We start from the raw sequence: 23,073 nt of genomic DNA, 5'->3' as shown, positions 1-23,073 counted from the left end.
AACCACTTCCCTAAACCAATCATCAAAGTAACTTTTGATTTCTCAAGAATCTTGTCAAATAGTCTAGTTGTCAGGACATAGCCAACCTTAATTATTCGAGTAACTTATCACTGCTTGCCCTGACTTGCAATGACATAGTGTTTCTGCTTTTTAATATTCTGGCAATTGTCCTTAAGAAACTAACACAGTGATTTGTTTCATTGTTGAACCTATTTGAGTGAAATTGCTATCTTCTAGGGTTCAGCACACGTTACCTGCTTCCTGGATTACCTAGCTATTCCTGGAACAATTTGACATTAATGAGCTTATTACTATCATGTTTTGCTGTTGTTGTCTCCAATTTTTCATTCAAATAAAAATTTAATTAACTTTTCTGCTTTCCATAGATGTAGTCTTGAAAACATTAAATCTCATGTTAGATAAGCCTGATTCAGACTTTTTCTCTTACTATACTGCCTAAGGCTCTATTTTTCTTAGGATACTTATTCAGTAAAGAATTTTCTCATTCTCCCTCGAGCTATCTTTCTTTGTGTGGCTCAATCTTCATTCTTTAGAAGAAGAAATATTCAGATTCATTTTTATGAAGATAATTTTAGAGCTAAGGCATTAAGTGATACCAATTTCTCTCTGCCTTTTTTTTTTTTAGCATAAATCGCATTTCCCAAGCAAGAATCCAAGTGAGAGATTATTTCATCTTAATAGCAGATGTCATTCTTCCCAGTTATGGAATATCTAGCCTCTGGCTATACAGTACTATAAACCATTGTTTAAGGAAGTTATGTTCAAGGGCAACAATTTTTATATTTTTGTTGTATTAGAATGCTGTATTATGCATAGTAATGACTACTGTCATTATTGAGCACATTATGTTCTAGAGACTGGGACAAATGACTTACAAGTATTATCTCAATTAATACTCATTAATATCTTTACCTATGAGGATATGTGACTTGAAGATGATATTACTAGATGTTAGAACCAAATTTGAACTCCAAACTTTCTGATTTTAAGCTTCATGCTAAACTCAGATTGTGTTAAACCCAGATTGTGTTCCCTTGTCTAAAATCTGTGTCAGCCATATTGTCATTATGCTCCCACATTTCTCTTCTGCCAAAACACCAATGTGCTTCTTTACGAACTAGTCTTATTTAGATACACGAAAGAGTCTCAGTAGTGGCCACTGTCAGAAGCAAAGGGAACCTCACATGGAATGAGTACTTTCACGAGAGAGTCGTTTTGCTGAGCATCTTATTTCAGCAATTTCATTTGATCGCTATCAAAATCTTGCCTGATGGTTGTGGTGGCTACTATTGAGGACTTAAATAACTTGCACAAGATTGTACAGCTAGTAGGTGGCAGAGTGTAAGTATCTGTCACTTGTAAGAAAGTTTGTCTTTGATCCCAATCAGCAGTGGATGGTGTGCTTGTTGATAAAGGTGACATGAATCATTTTAAAAATTATTTACTAGTATCCTCAGCTCTCCAAGGATACATTCCTTACAGCTGTTACAATTTTTCTCTTCTTTGCTCCTGTGGCCACACTTCCCCGTTTTAACAGCTCACTTCTTTATAGAGGCCAATCAGATGATGGACTATAAAATATCACAAAGGTTAAAAGCTTTTGTGTCTCTGCATTGCCTGTTGTAACAGTGCCCAGGGGTGATGTATCTTTGAAGAAACAAGGTTCCTGGTAAGTAATTGGGGTTTCTTTTTGCCTGTAAGTAAACACTGCTTTCTGGTCTTGTTGCGCTTTGGTCTACATTTGTTTTGTAGAGATTCATTATCTCACTGAAAATGTAAGATGCTTGTAAAAACATGATATATCATATCTGTATTTACTCTGTAATTATCTAACCTTCCCAGCCTGTAAAATTAGTAATTATTTTTTCACACTTATTTACTTCATACCCGTTAGGTCCTGTTACAGAAGTGAAAACTGACATATATGTCACCAGCTTTGGACCTGTTTCTGATGTTGAAATGGTAGGTATTTTCGAAGTTTAATGTACCTTTTGAGACTTGAAGAAAACATGTAGAAAAGAGGGCAATTAATACTTATTTTGTTGTCAATCACACAAAGCCAGAAACCTAAAGAATCCCTAATTAAACTTAAGAATGTATGAAGAGTAAGACATTGAATCTCATTCAATTTGCATTTCAGTTGTAACATTTGAGTACTTGTTGATTTAGGGTCATTCTAAACAAAGAGAAGAACTTTCCTATTACTGGTTCCTATAGCACAACCTAGGGTGTAGCTTTTTTGCTTTTCTTTTCTTTCTTTCTTTTTCTTTTTCTTTTCTTTTTTTTTTTTTTGAGATGAAGTTTTGCTCTTGTTGCCCAGGCTGGAGTACAATGGCGGGATCTTTGCTCACTGCAACCTCCACCTCCCAGGTTCAAGTGATTCTCTTGCCTCAACCTCCCAAGTAGCTGGGAATGCCGGCGTGCCCCACCGTGCCTGGCTAATTTTGTGTTTCTAGTAGAGATAGGGTGTCTCCATGTTGGTCAGGCTGGTCTCGAATTCCTGACCTCAGGTGATCCTCTCACCTTAGTCTCCCAAAGTGCTGGGATTACAGGCATGAGCCACCATGCCCGGCTGTTTTTTCTTTAGGAAACTATTGAGGAGGAGAAAATTAGAGGTGATAATTAGTTTCAGTATGAACTAGTCATGTACACTATTTTGTAGTTTTCATTATATTTAGTATTTCATGTTGATCTAATTGCTTGCTGCCCATCCCAGCCCTTCTGCCTCCTTCTCACTCATGTTTAAGAGCTTAGAATACCAAGCACTGGTCAGGAAGAATTCATCCATACAGTTGTGCTATCTTATATTAAATATATTTAGTTTGCATGACAAAAAACTTACTTTAGTTTATTCATTGATTTAAAGCTCCTAGTAATTTGAAACCCTTGAGTTATTTGACTTATTTTAATAAACTTTGTGAAAATAAAATATCTCTTACACATATTATTTTGTCTTTAAAATGCCTACAATTACATGATTAATTGTGCATGATATTTTTTACACTTTAACTGATTTTTGCTATCTGGTCTAAAGTAAAACACAATTGTAACTACCTGGTACTGGCAGTTTTCTTAAATTATAGCAAATTTATTATTAAATTATTAGTATGTGTGGTAATTTGTTTACCTTATGAATGTAGAAGATGAAGGCATCAAGATGGATAAAAGGTATTCTAATTGCTGAGAATCTTTTTGCTCCACTGATTCAAGATCATTCCTGCTCCTATTAATTTTATTTGGAATGGTCTTTTTTTTATGAGCATGAAGGAAGACAGAATTTAATGCATTATTTTCACATACTTATGTGTAGTCATTTGCAACTTAAATATGTTCCAAACTAATTGTCCTAGGAATACACAATGGATGTGTTCTTCAGACAGACATGGATTGACAAAAGATTAAAATATGACGGCCCCATTGAAATTTTGAGATTGAACAATATGATGGTAACCAAAGTGTGGACCCCTGATACTTTCTTCAGGAATGGAAAGAAATCTGTCTCACATAATATGACAGCTCCAAATAAGCTTTTTAGAATTATGAGAAATGGTACTATTTTATACACAATGAGGTAATATTTTTTTTTACTTCTTCCCTTCCTTTTTTATTCTTTTCTTTCTTTCCTTTCTTCCTTTCTTCCTTCCTTCCTCCCTCCCTTCCTCCCTCCCTTCCTCCCTCCCTTCCTTCCTTTTCTTCCCTCCCTTCTTCCTTCCTCCTTCCCTCCCTTCCTTCCTATTTTAGAATCTAAAGTCACAACTATTTTTTAAAAGGGTTGATTTTATTTAATTGCATTTTTCATCATAGACTCACCATAAGTGCGGAGTGTCCCATGAGATTGGTGGATTTTCCCATGGATGGTCATGCATGCCCTTTGAAATTCGGGAGTTGTAAGTTATAATAAAAATTTTGCTAGAATTTATGATTACCTCATGCAAGCTAATATTTACATATGTATTTTATTTTTCATAATCCAACATTTAAGTCATGGTCCATAACAAAAACTGTCCGGTTTTATTTCTGGAGATTTCATTAACTAATATTTTATAATAAAGAAATAAAAACAACCTCCTTTCCTCACAACAAACAAAAACCTGTTTATACAGATAATCTAAGTAGTCTTAGTCACAATTGGCTGGTGATCAGTGGTGAAATTTAGGGACCTCTGAACTCTACATGTTGGTAGTGTTACACAGAGAGTACAAATTATATAGATAAATATATATATATAATTGATATAACACATATCACTTCAGATAGATAGATAGATACATTGATAGATATATAGATATTCTATTGTAAGCAGTCCTTCATAGCTAACTTGGAAGAAGTCCATAAAAGGTTCAGAGCTTCCTGACACAGTATAGGTTAAAATGACAGAAGCAGCACTGTTAGCATAACAGCGACTGAAGCATGGCAAAAGCATGGTAGGGGTGTGGTCTGAGTTAATATAATGCCTTATACAGCACATTAAGGAATTTGGATTCTATCTAAAAGCTATGGGAAGCCTTTGGAAGGTTTGACAAAGCAGTGTAGCTTTCTTTGACATTTTACAGTTCCACTTCCGCTTTTTTTTTTTTTTTTTTTTTTTTAGAATGGGTGGTAGAGAGGCTGGAGTGGAAGCAGCAGAGAAGAAATGGAGGCTGTTGTTTTAGTACAAGCAAAGATGGCAGTGGCTTAGACTAGGATGGTACTAGAGAGGAAAGTGTGAAATAGATATGTTTGGGAAATTTTGTAGAAATGAAGGCAACAGGATGAGATGAATGGATAGAAAATAATATGAGATTCCTTCCCTTAAGCTCCCTTCTCTGAGATGGCAGCAAAATGTGATTGCCTTTTCTAAGGTCTGCCTCACATTTTCAATTCAATCAGAATCTACTAAAAATAGATGCTGGCTTTTACTATTGCTTCAGATTCTTAGTCGCACTGATTGTGAAACTGTTGCCTGCTGTTGTCATCGCTCATTGCTTAACTTAATGAGAATCGGCAGTCACTATTCTTTTTATAACCCCTAGTAATCACAATATTCAGTGGGCTAACTTGAAGCCAGAGAGTATTATGTTCTCTTACCAATAATTTAATGAGAGAAGATAAAGGCAGAAAAATACATAGACAGGGTGATCTCATTGGGGCCAGAATTAAAATCCATTTGTGCTGTAATCATTCAAATTTTACCCAAATTAGTTCTCATGTAGAGGAAGTCCTTTTCACTCCCCGCATCCCAACCTCTAGTTCTCAGAAAAAGCTCTCTTCAGAAGGACTTGAACATAGTTCGTGTTCAATCAGGGTTTGTATAAAATAAAGAAATTGCACATTGGAAGCTGATGTTTTTGGATTGGGAATTGAAAAGAGAGGCACACCATACTCAGCAGGTAAGGATTTTTAATTAATCTCGAAAGGGAAGAAAAAACAAAACACTATTTAAAACCCCCATGCTTACAATTCAGAGGAATTAGAAAAACCAGGAAAGAAAAAGGTTATTCTAGCAAGGTAGGGTAGCCAAAGGAAGGATACTTAATTTGCAATATCATAGACAAGAACATAGTATACAGAGGCTGTAACAGTTTACTGAAGTGTGAATATATTTCTGGAAATAAATGCTGACACATAATATAACTGAATGGTGCTAAATGACAACACAAGCCTCATAGTTTGTTTCGTAAGGTGCTCTTAGGTGTCAACTCCTTTTGCAGAATTAAATGATTCCATTGAGGACCTACTATGCTATAGCCATTTTAGGATGGTTTGGAGGGAGGTTGGCACACAATTCATTTTGGTTCTTTTGAACTTACTTGTGTGTGAGCCAAGCTGTCTGTTATGGGTAGACTGGTAAGCAAGCAGCTGTTCTCCATTTGCACAGAGTGCCAAATAATAGAAAATGGGCTTAAATTGCCACCGGGAGAGATTTGTTGAAGATGTAAGGGGAAATGTCCTGATTGTAAGAAATTAAAGGTAGTGGAATTGGTTGTGTAATTATATTCCCTGGACAGCTTTACAAACAACATAGCCAGTTGTCACTGTACAATGGTCCCCAAACACAGTGGATATTGCCCAGAGGCAGAGTTTGGAACAGGTGACCCCAGGGGAGCTCTCCTAACAGTAGGATTTGTTTGGTTTTGTTATTGTATTATTACAGGCAGCATTTCTAAATAGCAGAACTGTGTTAGGATGGTATTGGTCAAGCACTGGAAGTGAGTTAGAAGTACGGTTTTGGGAGTTTAATATATCTGCTTTTGAACTGTTTATCCTACTGGCATGGACACACATCCAAGTGTATTCATGCATATGTAGCATTTTAGATGCTTCAGTTTTAATATCTCCTCCTCCATTATTTGGCATAAAAAATAAATACTGTTGAGTTGCAAGGGTATTTACTTAATCTCTAGTTTTCTAAATCTTAAACATGTTTGACTAAATTATAGTGGACTAAATTATAGTGACTAAATTATAGTGAACATTGTTTTCATTTATTCCATCTTTCTTGAACAAGTACTGTTTTTATGTGTTGACCACTGATGTGGATGAAAAAGGAGCATTGACTCTAACCACATTCTGTGCTCTCTTTTAGATGCCTATCCAAAGAGTGAGATGATCTATACCTGGACAAAAGGTCCTGAGAAATCAGTTGAAGTTCCGAAGGAGTCTTCCAGCTTAGTTCAATATGATTTGATTGGGCAAACCGTATCAAGTGAAACCATCAAATCAATTACGGGTGAGATGTGTAATGATTAAAGCCAACATGCTACTTGGTGTTAGCAATAAAGTTTTCTCCTGACTTTTTCATTGAAATAGTTAATTTTTTCAGGAGAACAACAAACATTTTCCAGAAATAGAGTTGATGCATGAGTTATAGCTCATAATTTCTTTATATTTATAATCTTACTTTAGTTTAAAATAAATTCTGATTTAGTAAGATGCTAAAAGTGAGTTGGTTTTCTTATTCAGAAATGAAAGCCAGTAATCAAATATGTTAAAATTATTTTCACAAAATTATGTGGTAGGAAGTCTGATCTTGTTTTTTGTCTTTGCTTTGTTTCTGGTTTTGGTTTTTGATGATTTTTGTGGGGCTTTCCAAAAATTTTCCTTTATCTTGCCCAATTTTGTGGTGCCACTTTCTCTCATTTTCTGAAAGTAAACAAAAATCTAAAACTTAATCACAAAGTATATTATGGGTATACATTAAAGTTATCACATGAGTAGGGGGGATGTTTATTATTTATGATTCTTGGTCTCTCTTTTCTTTTGGAATGTGAATAGAAAGAATTATAGAATTTAGTTTTTAATCATATTTAGTGGAAAAATTAGCTGATTATTGCTTGTTCTAAGACTGTTCCTTACATACACATATCACCAGAAAAAATATTTTTTATGATAGTTATCTTAGTTTGTTTGGGCCATTGTAACAAAACAACACAAATAGGGTGGCTCATAAACAACAGAAATTTACTTCTCACAGTTCGGGAGGCTGACAAGTCTAAGATGAGGTGCTGTCAGATTCAGTGTTCAATGAGGACCCATTTCTTTGTTCACAGAATAGTACCTTCTATGAATAAGTCCTCACATGGGGACCCCAAAGGTGTAGGGAGTGGGTGCTCACACTGGGGCCTCTTTTATAAAGGCACTAATTCTATTCATAAAGCCTCCACCATCATGGTTTAAACACCCCAAAGCCAACCTCCTATTATTACATTGGCTATTATGCTTCAACATCTGAACTTTGAGGACCACAAACATTTAGACCATAGCAATAGTTAAACTTTATTCAGCAATTACCATCTGATGGGCACCCTTCTAAATTATTTCCATGTATTTTTTCTCATAGCGATCCCATGAAGTGGATACTACTATAACATTTATTTTATACATGAGAAAGGTTTAAGTACAATGTATTTACCTAAGTCATACAGCTAATAACTGACAAAACCCAAATTCACATCTAAGTGTTATGACTTCTGAGTGTGTGTTCTTAAAAAGTGTTGACTGCGAGATACAATGCTAAGATTGCATTAGTAGAAAATGAGTAGTTTTAAGATCTGGAGCAAAGATGTGAGGTAACAAAGTTTTTTTTGTTTTTGTTTTAAGAAAAAATGGATAAAGCAGAGTTGTGAAGGGATGATGAATCTAAAATAGTCAAACTGAAAGGCAGTGAGAGGAATGGTGGTAGTCAGGGGCCTCCAGGAGGGGGAAACAGGGAGGTATTAGTCAAAGGGCATAGTATTTCTGTTATGTAAGGTGAATAAATCCTAGATATCCACCGCATAGCAGAGTGCATATAGTGAACAGTACTGTATTGTCTACTTAAAAATTTGCTGAGAGAATAGATCTCAAATGTTCTTATCACAGAAGATAATAAATAAGAAGGTGGGAACTTTTGGGGGTGATGTATATATTTGTGGCATAGATTGTGGTGATAGATTAATGAGTGTATACTTATCTCCAAACTCATCAAGTTGTATATATTAAATATGTACAGCTTTTTGTATGTCAATCATACCTCAAAAAATTGGTTAAAAATTAAACATAAGTAAGATAAAATGGAAATTTATTATGGATAAATAAAATTAATACGTAAGCCTTTGTTTTTAGAAAGGAATTTAGCCCACTGTCTCTTCTATTAAAACTGCTTTGTATAAGTCACACACTGTCTTTGTCATAAAATCAATGGCACTGCTCCTCTCTCCTAAATTTCCATTACTTTTATCTTTATGACACCTGTCATGACTATTATCATTTTGAGGAAACCTTCTTCACATCAATTATGAAACAATACAGTAGCTTTCTAAAGGGCACTTTGCTGCTCATCTGTCCAGGAAAATATATTTTTGGAAGAGCATTTATTTTCCAGTCTGCAAATGGGATTTAGAACACATCTGGTAGGATGTGAGGTTTCTGAATGCTGGCCTCATGGTTTGTGAATAAGGCCACTGCTTCCTAGGTAACTTTCTTCACATATTCTTTTCAGATGTAACAGTAAAAACACTTATCAACAGCTACCAGAAATCTTATGGTTTATTGTACTTATTAGTTTTTCAGGTTTTTGTCTAAATGCCAGTAAAAAATGCTTGAACTCAGGGGTGTTATATATGCCTGTATGTTATACACGTCTATATTTTTCTTCATATAAAGAACATTTAGAAATTCACCTCTTTCCTAAAACTATGGTAGCCTCTCTCTAAGCTTGTGACTGTGTATGAAATCTATATATGAATGAAATTTAAATATGTTTATATATAAATATGTATATTTATTACTTTCTAAAATTAAACTTTATATTTTCATAAATGTGTGTGTATGTGTCAGTGTCTGTGTATGTGTAACTGTGTGCATTTCTATTTTTTTCTAGTGGTTTTTCATAGAAGATAGGTCTAAATGCTGTTTCTAAAAAACGGTGAAAATGAAAGCTAATTGCCTTAGCAATATTAGACCATCAAAATAGAAAGCACTACAGAAAATTTTTAAAAGTTTTAGCCCAATTTGTTAAATTGCTTAATCATTACACAGAACAAAGTGTTTTTCTGTATAATAACGTTCAATATCATTTTCTCCCTCGTTAGGAAACTACACACTTATTGATGTTTGTGTAGCTATGCACAAAAGAGAATTTCTTTCCTTAGAATCCTGTTTGTTAGTCTGAAATGTGTTTATGAAGCCATTGACTAATTGCCTGCAGAACCGATAACACATTTTCCTCCTGTTTTCTTGGCAGGTGAATATATTGTTATGACGGTTTACTTCCACCTCAGACGGAAGATGGGTTATTTTATGATTCAGACCTATATTCCATGCATTATGACAGTGATTCTTTCTCAAGTTTCATTTTGGATAAATAAAGAATCAGTTCCCGCTAGGACTGTATTTGGTAATTGCAATTCATTTTTTGGGCGTTTTTGTTCACATTACATTTTATTCATGATTCATGGGATATTTCTAAGAAAATCTTAAACCCTAATACATCAGGCTATCCTGAATAAGGAATCACATGGCTTTCATTTTTATCTAGCCAGTACAAAGTAATAAAGCTTGGGGAGATTTGGGCATCCTTCCTTTCCTCTGGGGCCATGCATCAGATTTCCCTTGTTGAGAACCAGACAGGCATAGACCAAATGTGAATCTGGACATAATCTCACTTTCAGTGATATTCTTGGGCGCCTAGTATAATGCTGTGTAATTGAATTAAAATTATATCTCCATGTTAAAAAGAAATGCACTGGCAGCTTAAAATAAAACAAATAAAAGTCATGGCTGAATGAATATGAAAGCCTTAGAATAATTTAGCTTTTAATGAAGAGGAACAAAATGTAAATGGTTTAAATGCATTGAATTGGAAGGTATTATGTGCTTAGTTTATAAGCTCATATATTTACATACTTCTTTTTTTTTCTAAACATTGTTTTTTCTTTTTGTTTTTATAGTGGCTTCATATATACTGTATAGTATTCTGAACCATATAAAGTTCGGAGCATATGAGTTTACAATTTTTATGTTAATGTGTTCTGCATGTCAGTCATGCTTTTAAATAGTAAAATTTGTTATAATTATATTTATTTTAGTTAATGTCTTTCTCTATTCTTTCTCTGTTCATTGTGAGTAACAAAAGCATTCAGTAGTAGAATAAGAAGGAAAATGATCAGAATTGCTCTGGAATGGTGGTGTATTCCTCACAAGAGTGCCAATTCCTCTTTGATTTTCTACCTAGTAGGATCACAGCCATGGTATAATATCCTTTATCACACAATAGCTGAAGAGATGCTGGTGCGAAGGAACTAAATAGAATGGGAACTTTTCATCCTACCTCCCCATCCTTTTCGAGAACTATTGATTAGGGTGTCTTAGTGTCCTCAATGGATCTGAAATACTCTAAAGACAACTATCCTCCCTTTAATCTTAGGTTTCTATAAGAAGGTGTTGGAGTATGAGGATGCATTAAAAAAATAGAAAGAAAAAGTACTGGAAGTATACTGGAGAAACTCATATGGGGGGGCAATGGTGGAGGGAGGGTGTGATCTTAGGAAAGCAGTGAGGAGGTATAATGGTACCTTAAAGAGTTATAAGGGTTCAATTAAAGAATAACTGCGCAACTCAAAGTGTTGAATAAATTTTAGCTCTTAAATATAAGTTTGAAAGCAGAAGAGAGAAAAAAACAAATCTAAGCTGTGGGTGTCAGCAAGTCTAGGTTTAAACCCAAATCTGCCACTTATTTTCTCCATTCATAAAATTATGACAATACATCTCACCCTCATAGACTAGTGAGGATTTAAAAAGTTATGTATAGTTCTCAATATAGGGTATCTGGACCACTTAGTTCATATTAATTACTTTCTCCAATACTTCTCTTATCTAAGGAAGATAGATTTTGTTCTGACTTAGTTTCCTTGACTTTTAAGTGTTTAAAGAAAGCATAACTTTCTGGTGTTGTACTATTGGATGCTCTGCTAAGTTCTTGATGTTCATTATCTCACTTAACACTCAAGCTAATTTTGTGTCTTTACACATCATCTTTTGAAGCACTCTGACTAGACAAGAAGTATCTACTGAGACTGAGCATCCAAAGTCTCTTACCTTTTTTCTTGTACAAAAAATACAAATATTTCAGGAGCTACCCTCATTAAAAATGTAAAAGAAAACCCAGAAGTTTCTATTATATTTTACAAATAAAAAACTCTTGTATACATATTTTTTTTAATGATCCTAAAGAGTGTGTAGAACAGCAATTAACGATCCATCATGGGTGCCTGTAATCAAGAGGTGATAGTGTCATAAGTGCAGAATGTGGAGGCAGAAAGCCTACCTTCTAACCAAGGGACTATCACTTATTAGCTGTGGACCTTCAATAAGTTACCTTTGCCTGCTTCCTCATGTGTTAAAACAGGATGAATGATTGCACTTACCTCACAGGACTGCTATAAGGATTAAATGAGTTGATTTAGAAAAGCACTTGAAATAATGCCTCACGCATAGTAAATATGATTTAAGTGTTATTTATTAGTATGGCATTCCATGCTGCTGTCTACTTCATTTGAGAATTATTACTTGATAGGTTAATGTGACTGTCTGCCATATATTATTATTATTGCGATGACTTGATAACCTTTTATTTATTTCTTGATTGATTACAACATGACAGCTACTGTTCATCTCACTTGTCCCAAAATAATAGAAATTTCCAGTGGTGTGGGGAAGGTTAGTATTGATTACAGCTGTACTCACCCAACATTTCCTATCCAAATAAGATATTTTGAGAAAATGAAGTAGCAGGAAGTAAGGATATTAGTATTACTAGTACCAATGATAAACAGATTTGCCAAATATTGTCAACCTTAATAATTACTCAGCAAGGTAGTCATTATTTTTATAGTTAAGGGAAATGACTCAAACATATTAAGAAACTTGTATAAAATCAAATTGTAATTGGTGGACCCAAGACAATTTCTGTCTAACTTTGACAACTCAGTCAGTCTGTCTTCACAGGAGGTGTGGGGATGTGGGGGCTTGTGGAGAGTTCCAGAGCTGCTGAGTGAGATTATATGGATATGTGCTAAAGATGCTTTGTGGGCGTTTTTTTTTTTCATTAGAAATTTACCTATCTTTTGTGCCCATGTGCCAAGATATTGTTTTCAGTTGAGCAGACAAATTATGTCTGTAATTAAGTCTTCAAAGACCTAAGATGTGTCGGATTGATAATTATTAGACTATCATTGAGGGCCTATGAAGGTACTTTCTTAGAAAAGTTAAGTTTTAAGTATTTAGGAGGAAATTAGCAATCCATTTTCGTATAAGATTTAGGTAAATATTAATTCTGGGCAAATTTTTTTCTTTCCTAACTCTTATTTCCCTTTCCACTCATAAGAAGATAATTTGTTGGGTCAGAGACATCATTAGAGACTGTGTAAAAACAAAGCCAAAAAAATCAGTGTAATAAAAGGAGCAGAGTGTCCTAAAAATCTCTCCAAAGGCCTTCTATCTCCAAAGCTGTATGCCTCTAAGTTTTCTAATTATTCCAGTATAGTAAAACATTAAACACAAGTAAATGCCAGCTGGCATATCTTAATCATTGCTATTTCATTTTCTAGGAGTGGCCAGCCAAAAATTCACTCTTGTGTACAGTCTTTGCCTACTCTTACACATCCTCACTCAGCTTCTGGGCCAGCCAATATGGTGCATATTCAGCATGCTAAATGCAGGGAATGGCATCAATAATTGGATATATTTTTTAAAATATGGCTTTTAAATGTGTTCAGGGTAGATGCCAGCTAAGCCATACATGACAGATGAATTGTCTTCCTGGATGCAGAGGAAGCATGGATTCTTATTCTGAAGAGTTGGTTTCTGTTTGCTATTCCACTGGTTTTCATAATCCACCAGTATAATAAACCAGTATAATCCACATCACCACTTAACTCATGAACCTGGTGATCTATCCTCCTAAACAATTGGAAAGTAACTACTGAATTTATGGGTCAATAACTGCATTAGTATTCTGTTTGCTTGACATTGGTAAGGACATTTATTCACATGATAAGAGGAGAACATGAAGAACACTACTTCTGATCACCAAGAAAAATAGTCCTATTACAAAAAAAAAAAAGTTCAAAGTAACATAGGGAATCTTAAGTTGCTTGTATATGAATTCGAGTATCCTTTTTGGTTATCACACTATGGTCTGTGTAGAATTTTCTGAGTACTGAGTAGTATTATTATTTATACTGCACTGTTCATATTTTATTCTAACTGCTTTTAGCATTGTTTCTATGACATTAGAGGAAAAATATTGCTTATATATCTGAGAAAGTTATAGAACATTTTTGAATTCTTAATACCCCATTAAATTTAAATTGTTATGAACAAGAAAAACATTTTCATCTATCGTCAAACGTAGCTAAAAATTTTCAGTTATTTTATTGTTTATTCATATATCTCACAGCCAACATGGGAATGGTGCCACTTTTCTGAGATTCAAAATGAAGGCCTAAATGTTCCAAGGTCTCTTTCTGAAATAAAACCCAATAAATTCACAATATAGCATTTTCATAGATATGTAGATATTTATATATTTGAAAAAACTCATTTTATAATCTATTTTAGACTAATAAGAACGCTAACAATGTCACAAAATATTTTTAAAAGGGAATACAACCAAATTCTCAAGTTTCTTTCTCTGTATGGATTCTCAGATCTTTATAAATGATGTGTAGCTCATGTGCTGCACAGTTGCTCCAATTTTTCATGTTCTAAGCATTGAAGATTTAGAAGAGACCGGATTTCAGAGAAAACGGATTGGTGAGGAACTGGAAAAATGAGTTTTTATTTCCATGCATTTATCTTGTGCCTAGCACCATGTGACGTATTATAAACCTGAAGCAATCTTAGGCTTGTCTACCCTCAAGAAGACTATGGTTAATGAAGCTGTGGAAATGAGGATTACACACCTGTATCAGTTAAGGAACAGTAGTAGGCAAAATACAACAAAATTCTGAATTGAGGAGACAATATTATTTTCTCCAAATCAAAATACTATATTCCTTTAATATTGCATCAGACTCATTATTTCTTTGGTTGAACATGCATTATTTGCCTTTCAGCTGGGGATTGGCATGGATTACAATATGCAGTTTAAATGCCTTCAACATCATTGTTCTATTATTATCATCATCACCATCCCCAAATGTGTTGTGTGTCAACTTCAGGAGCTATCCTAGTCGTTATATAGAATCAGTTTAAATGGATGTAGCAAATCCTCACAAAAATTTCCAGACTTAACTGCATAACACGGATTAGACAGACATATATAGATGCAGAAATAGACAAGTGTTTCAAATATTAGCATTCTTAAATAATGTGTTACTCTATAGTACCAGTGGCAAGGAGAATTTTTCTGCTAAGAGTGGGAACTGACATTTTTTCCAAGCTAAGGAGAAAGGGTTCCTGGATGTGGTGCTTCAGAAGCCTATTGATGGAGGAGAAGTACTTCTGTTCTTTTTGCAAATATTTTCCAGCCAGTTGTAAACTGATGGGTGGTATAGGTCCAATATTTATAATGCCAAATTGCTCTGGAAATCTATTCATCCAGTAATATAACTTTATTGTTTTATAAAAATGAGGCTTCTGCACAACTAGTAAATTTAGTATTTTAATTCAATAGATAATATTTAAAGATAAGAAAGACCTATGTATAATTCATGCCTTTTCTGGCAGTGGTTCTCAATAGCAGTGGGCCATGCTTAACTCCAGAAATTCTGATGCTCAAATTTAGGAGGCCAGTGTTGCTCACTTTCCATTCCTGGATGAGAGTCAGTGCTTCAGTGAGTTACTCTTCCCGATAGGTGTGTGTCTGTTGAGTCCGTTGGGTATGTTGGCTCAGTTTCCAGGATCATCCCACTGTGTGCTAGGTGCGTTACATGCTTTTAACCTTTATAGAAAACCCAATCAGTAGGTATCAAATAAAGCCCAAAGAATTTTCCAAACTCAAGGCAAGACACATTAAGCCAATTATGAGAAAAACTAGGATTAGAACCATATCTTTCACTCCAAAGCCTGTGCTAATTTTATTGAACCACTAAGATTCCAATTCTCCATCAAAGATGGTTTTCTTTGAGTTATTGTAGTTTTGTTAACCCTATCCCACATGATTTTCTAGGTTTTTGTTGGTGGCGGCGGTGCTTTTTAATACAAATGATGGTAAGGTGTTTTGTCTCTCTGCTCTTTTGCTTTGAAGGAATAACAACTGTCCTCACCATGACCACACTAAGCATCAGTGCACGACATTCTTTGCCCAAAGTGTCCTATGCTACCGCCATGGACTGGTTCATAGCTGTCTGCTTTGCTTTTGTATTTTCGGCCCTTATCGAGTTTGCTGCTGTCAACTATTTCACCAATATTCAAATGGAAAAAGCCAAAAGGAAGACATCAAAGCCCCCTCAGGAAGTTCCCGCTGCTCCAGTGCAGAGAGAGAAGCATCCTGAAGCTCCTCTGCAGGTATTTGACTTAATCCGCCTTCAGTTTAAGATTTTAGCTTCTTGGTCAAATTTATTTTGTCAGGGGAACAAACTGAGAACTTAAAAATCCTGATATCAACTTGTAAGTCATTTAAAAATCCAGAAAAACATAAAAGTAACTGTATGAGCTTAAACTTTATGTTGGTAATTAACAGCTTAAAAATTAAACAGCTGTGACAGAGCTAGATGTAGGCGAAGCTAATTGTTTGAAAGTTTCTTTCGGAGTTACAGGTTTTTTTTACAGAAAGGGGCAAAATCCCATGTATACTATTAGGAGGAACCTGTGGACATCTTTAAGTGAGTTGAAAAAACATTTTAATAGAGTTCATTGTGCAAAGCAAAGCAGCAGTTAGTTTTTGTTTGTTTCTTTAAAAATTGCTTATGTTTAATTTTTGTGACTACATAATAGATGCATATATTTATGAAGTACATGAGATGTTTTGATACAGGCATGCAATGTGAAATAAGCACATCATGGAAAATGGGATAACCATTTCTTCAAGTATTTATTATTTGAGTTACAAACAGTCCAAGTACATTCTTTATTTCAAAATGTAAAATTAAGTTATTATTGGCTATAGTTGCCCTGTTGTGCTATCAAATAGTAGGTCTTATTCATTCTATTACTTTGTACCCATTAATCATCCCCATCTTCCCTCCACCAAACTCCCGCTACCCTTCCCAGTCTCTGGTAACCATCATTTTACCCTCTATGTTCATGAGTTCAATTGTTTTGATTTTTAGATCCCACAAATAAGTGAGAACATGCAAGGTTTATCTTTCTGTGCCTAGATTATTTCACTTAACTTGATGATCTCCATTTCCATCCATGTTGTAGCAAATGACTGGATCTCATTCTTTTTTATGGCTGAATAGTCATTCACTGTATATATGTACCACATTTTCTCTAATCATTTATCAGTTTATAGACACTTAGGTTGCTTCCAAATCTTAGCTATTGTAGACAGATCTGAAACAAACATAGGAGTGCAGATATCTGTCTGATATACTGATTTCCTTTCTTTTGGGTATACACCCAGTAGTGGAATTGCTGAATCATATGGTAGCTTTATTTTTAGTTTTTTGAGGACTCTCCAACTGTTCTCCATAGTGGTTGTACTAATTTATCTCCAGTGTTTGCTATTGCCTGCCTTTTGGATATAAGCTATTTTACCTGGGGTGAGATGATGCGTCATTGTAGTTTTGATTTGCATTTCTCTGACGATCAGTGATGTTGAGCAGCTTTACATATATCTGTTTACAATTTCCATGTCTTCTTTTGAGAAATGTCTGCTGTATTAGTCCATTTTCACACTGCTGATCATGACATACCCGAAACTGGGAACAAAAAGAGGTTTACTTGGACTTACAGTCTCATATGGCTGGGGAGGCCTCAGAATCATGGTGGGAGGTGGAAGGCACTTCTTACATGGTGATGGTAAGAGAAAAATGAGAAAGAAGCAAAAGCAGAAACCCCTGATAAGCCCATCAGATCTGGTGAGACTTATGCACTATCACAAGAATAGCACAGGAAAGACTGTCCCCCATGATTCAATTACTTCCCCCTGGGTCCCTCCTACAACAAGTGGGAATTCTGGGGGATACAATTCAAGTTGAGATTTGGCTGAGAACACAGCCAGACCTTATTATCTATTCAAATTTTTGCCCATTTTTGATTGGATTATCAGATTTTTTCCTATTCAGTTGTTTGACCTCTTTATATATTCTGATTCTTAATCCTTTGTCAGATGAATAGTTTGCAGATATTTTCTCCCAATCTATGAGTTGTCGCTTCACTTTGTTGATTGTATACTTTGCTGTGCAGAAGCTTTTTAACTTGATGTGATCCCTTCTGTCCATTGTGGTTTTGGTTGCCATGCTTCTAAGGTATTACTCAAGAAATTTTCGCCCAGACCAATGTCCAAGAGATTTCCCTCAATGTTTTCTTGTAATAGTTCAATGGTTTGAGGTGGTCTTAATTCATTTTGATTTGATTCTTGTATATGGCAGAGATAGGGGTCTATTTTCATTCTTCTGTGTATGAATAATACAGTTTTCCCAGCACCATTTAATGAAGGAACCGTCTTTTTCCCGCTGTATATTCTTGGCACCTGTGTTGAAAATGGGTTTGCTTAGGTGTGTGAATTTGTTTCTGGGTTCTCTATTCTGTTTCATTGATCTGTGTGTCTGTTTTTATGCCAGTACCATGTTGTTTTGATTATTACAGGTTTGTAGTATAATTTGAAATGAGGTAATGTGATTTCTCCAGTTTCATTCTTTGTGCTTAGGATATCTTTGGCTATTCTGGGTCTTTTGTGGTTCCATATACATTTTAGGATTGTTTTTGCTATTTCTGTGAAGAATATCTTTGGTATTTTGATAGTGATTGCACTGAACCTGTAGATTGCTTTTGGTGGTATGGAAATTTTATTAATATTGATTCTTCCAATCCATGAACATAAAATCTTTTTCCATTTTTTGGTGTCCTGTTCAATTTATTTCATCAGTGTTTTCTAATTTTCATTATAGATATCTTTCATTTCTTTGGTAAAGTTAATTCCTAGGTATTTAATTTTATATGTGGCTATTGTAAATAGGATTACTTTTTTGTTCCTTTTTCAGATTGTTAACTATTGACATACAAAAATGCTACTGATTTTTGTATATTAATTTTGTATCCTGCAACTTTACTGAATTTGTTTATCCGTTCTAATAGTTTTCTTGTGGAGTCTTTAAAGCAGCAGCTCTTAACATGGCCACACATTAGAACTACCCCATGGGGCAGGGTGGGGCCGGTGCCTGTGTATTAAAGAAGAAAACAAAACCAATAAGCAAGAGGTTAGATAGTTGTAGTAAATGTACAGTCAAAATTAGGAATTCTCGACCTGAAGGGATAGATCTAAGAAGATGTGGAAAGCCCAATAAGAGCTATTGTATTTTACATTTGACACATCAGTGAGTCTGTGATTTAAAACAAACAAACAAACAAACAATTAAAAAGTATCTTTTTCTTCATGGAGTCCAACTGTACAAAAATAGTCAGATCCTCATAAAAACATAGAAGCAAACAAGCAGCGCCCCTCTCACTCTCTTTCCTCTTCTTCCTCTTCTTCCTCCACTACTCACCTATCTCCTTCTCTCTCTTTCTCTCTCACTATCACTCTACTCAGCTTCTTTTTTGAACCAGCAGACAAATGCCTGTGGTCACTTAAATACAGTCTATGGTATTTGCCACAAATGGTAGTCTAAGACTCCCTTTGTTTGCATATACCCAAATCAACACGTATGTAAATCATCAACTTTATTTCTCTATAGATAACAGATCGGTCCCTTATTCATTCATTAACTGATTTATTCACTCATTCAACAAATATACATTTGTGCCAACTTTTTGCCAGATTTCCTGTTTAGAATCTGTGAGTCGATAGTGTACCAAAAAACAAATATCCTGCCAGGTGGAGCTTACATTTACTTGTGTGGGGCAAGGGAGAGGAGGCAGACAATACTAAAAAGCATAAATAACGAAACAGGTGATGTGTTAGATAGTGATAGGGCTATGATAATAGTAAAGCACTAAAGGGGACAGGAAGTGCGGGAGGAGGATGAGGAGGATGGGATTCTGTTCTTAGAGAGATGCCAGCTGAAGAAATTAGGTTAGGCATTCACCCTGGCAGGGATTAACTGGTCAGGTTCCTGCAATTTATAGCTCTGCTCCTACAGGGCACTGGGCCCTTTAAGAATGGCATGTGTGCAGGTGAAAAATTAATATCTTTCCACTAAGTAAGTTTAGATAGTTTATATTTTCCTTTAAATGAATCAATTTCATCACGATTTTGAAAATCATCAGAATGAATTTTACATACTATTTATTAGTTTAGAAAGTAGTGATTGAGTATGCAGTTTTATTTTCTTTCCCATTCCCCATAGGTAAATTTATACCCTCTGTGCTTGTTGTTTTATTTTGCTTTGCCTTGTTGTATTGAAGCCATGATAGAAGATTCTTGTCATGGAAACTTTCAAAAACTTGAGTCTTGAATTTATTTATTTATTTCATTGTTCCTATTTTCTAATTATTGAGTCATGATTGTATTTGAATTCCATCTTTCTGCAAGTTAGTTTTGTTACTCCTTTTCTAGCTCCTTGAGTTCGCCTCTTATTAGTTTATTTTCACTATGTTTTATTTAAATAATAAATTTTTCTTATTGCAATAAGATTTCCTTTGCAAACAACTTTGGCCATAATTCATACCTTTAGATATGTAATATTATTATAATTATTTGCTAAATATTCTATAATTATGTTGCTACTTTTATCTGTGAACTAAGAATTATTTGGAGATAATATTATTTTCAAATGGGATTTTTGAAAACTTCATTGTTAATTTTTAGTAGTATTGCATATGTTCAGAAATATTACCTATACAGATTTGAATGTTACAGATATTTTAACTGTGCCCTGAGCTATGCTAAAAACTTATAAATGTTTGAAGCCAAATTGAAAAAAGTTAATTTTTGATTATTAAAACAATTTTACTTAAAATATGATTTCAGCTGTTTAACATATAACCTTTTATTATCTTGATTTTTCAAATACCAAGAAATATTTGAAAAATTCTCCCACTGATTTTATGAGATCATGTTAATTTTTTTGCATTTTATTTTTATTTTATACATTTTAATGCTGTGATATTCAACATGTAAAGACACATAACTGCTTTATTTCTATATCATTCCAGGACTCTAGTAATAAAATAAAGTTATTGTTTATTCCCATATAATGTTTTTTCCTTAAATTCTATTTGATCTGATTTTAGTACTTTTGATTTTTATATTTCTTAATATTAATTTTGCTATTATATTTTTATCACTAAAATTTTCCTTATTCTTTCTTTCTTCATGTATTTTGGAAGTTATTTCATATTTGTATATCACTAGTAGTTAACTTTAACTTTTAAAACAATGTATTTCAATTTGTGATTTTCTAATAATGTTGAAATTATAAAATATACTGACTGTCTCATGTAGCTACTAACACTCCTCAATGCCAGGATTGCTGTAGGTCCAAGTATTCCAGTTTTGGAGACACACTCACACACACACATACACACACACATATATATATATATACATAATTTTTGTGTTATAGTGAGTTGATAGAGTTTTCTTTTCTTTTCTTTTTTGTTTTTTTGCAAAGTGATGAGACTCATTATACTAGTGCTATCATGGAATATTCTAAACACTTCAAAGTACTACTTAATCAGAATAAAACCATTCTGCTGAATTTCCAAAGATGGGAAGAGAATTGATAATCTTCCATGGGCTCCCTGAAACATACTTCCTGACTACAGCAATTGCCATTACAGTAAATGGTTGGTTGAGCTCATTCCATTGGCTAAGTTCATTCTGATTTAGTAACTCCTTTTTCAGCATGATCCACATGCTGTGTGCAAATGGCACATCCAAGGTCAAGAAGATCAAATTTGGTTGTGAAGGACATAGGATTATACCATTTAATCATTGGGAAAGACTTTAAAATAAATATAGTCAAAATTTGCATTATATGCTTCATATCCTCTACAGTGTGTGACTATGTATGTGTAATGACTTAGATCTCCACAGTGGCTTACTTGAAGACTATCTGTGGTCTAAAGACAGTGATTAATGGGTTGGCCCATCCATCCTCCTGATTCTAGATCCCTGCCAGAGTGCAGCTGGTTTTACAGTATCACTTTTCATCAAATGCCTTCAGTATCAAGTACAACTTTAAAGATTAAGAACACATCAAAATTAAAGGACAGAGAGAGAAAGAGAAATAAGAAGAAAGAAATCAAGAAGGAAAAAGTATGTTAAGAGCAAAATGTTACAACGTATAACTAGAAAGAAATATTTATTCTAAGAATTATAAGTTTTGAATTTCAGTAGAGATTTCCATCAGGAAGCTGAAATTTGCTTATTCAAATATGTGTTCCAACTTGTAAAGCTATTTACTTATTCAAATGATACTGCCTTTGCTTAAAATGTGTTTGAACTCCTCACTTTGAATTGTCTTTAGAGTCTACATGACATTTGGTATTTCAGTAGACCTTTGGGTAACTCACTGGTAGTTTGATTCGTCATCACTATATGTGACCTATGGACTGTTGTTGATAACCTGGCACAGGCTTATGGTGATCATTTCGGTTCTTTGGGAATTGGAATAGTTCATGGAATATTCATGAAGCAAGGAGAAAAGTCCAATTGGTGGAATCTAAAAGCATCTATGGGTAGCTTGAGTATGTCTTTGGGCGTCTCAGAAGGCAAACCAGCTGTTCTGTTTCTGCTGATTATTACCTTGATGCTGCATTTGTCCCTGTTCTTATTTGAGTTGAGTCTCATTCTTGTGGTTTTTCCTTTCACATTCTCATTTCTTAGAGTACCTACTCTCTCATGGATGCAGGTGATTTGGATTAATAGAATAATTTGAAAAATAAACAACTATAGAACAAAAAATAAAGCTTTCTTAATGAAATGATATTTTTAAAAATCACTTCAATCGTATATTCTTTAGTTCTTATCCAGCCACAAATTATGCATTAATATATGCACACTGTATCTTATGAAAAAAATCAGTGATATAATGAGATGGCTAACATTAATTATGTCAGGTACTATATAATGTGCTTTATGTGTATTAGTCAATTTCAAGCTCATAATAACTATTTTACAGATGAAGAAACTGAGGTTTGCAGTTGTTAGGTGATATATTCAATATAACACAGATAGAAAATGGTAAACCTAATATCGAAATTAATTTGGCTCTGTCTGAATGCAGAGCTCTTTTTCTTAAACACAATTCTATGGCATTTAATATTTAATATCTCTATTAAGAATAGACATTAAATTGTATGTATTTTATATATATATAAATGCACACATATACATATGATGCATGTATATATGAATACAGAAGATAATAAGCCCAATATAGAATATTTTTGTTCGTATTTCTATGAATAATTAATAGCTTAATATTCTGAATGCTTTCTATGTACCAGTAATAAAAACTTTTACATTTAGTCTATAAT

At 34.2% G+C, this 23,073-nt stretch overlaps 1 protein-coding gene across 1 annotated transcript in view; it reads left to right on the top strand.

Annotated features, from left to right (window-relative positions):
- Positions 1-23,073, top strand: part of GABRA4 (gamma-aminobutyric acid type A receptor subunit alpha4) — a 75,203-nt gene that overhangs the window by 12,594 nt on the left and 39,536 nt on the right. The window contains exons 3-8 of the mRNA XM_019025637.4: positions 1,916-1,983; positions 3,372-3,592; positions 3,826-3,908; positions 6,587-6,730; positions 9,725-9,877; positions 15,731-15,990. Coding sequence (XP_018881182.1) covers positions 1,916-1,983; positions 3,372-3,592; positions 3,826-3,908; positions 6,587-6,730; positions 9,725-9,877; positions 15,731-15,990 — 929 coding nt within the window. The remainder of the gene's footprint in view (positions 1-1,915; positions 1,984-3,371; positions 3,593-3,825; positions 3,909-6,586; positions 6,731-9,724; positions 9,878-15,730; positions 15,991-23,073) is intronic.

This window comes from Gorilla gorilla, chromosome 3, assembly GCF_029281585.2.
Source record: "Gorilla gorilla gorilla isolate KB3781 chromosome 3, NHGRI_mGorGor1-v2.1_pri, whole genome shotgun sequence".
Taxonomy (NCBI): domain Eukaryota; kingdom Metazoa; phylum Chordata; class Mammalia; order Primates; family Hominidae; genus Gorilla; species Gorilla gorilla.
Note: the sequence above shows the minus strand (reverse complement) of the source record. Positions and strands in the feature narration are given on the sequence as shown.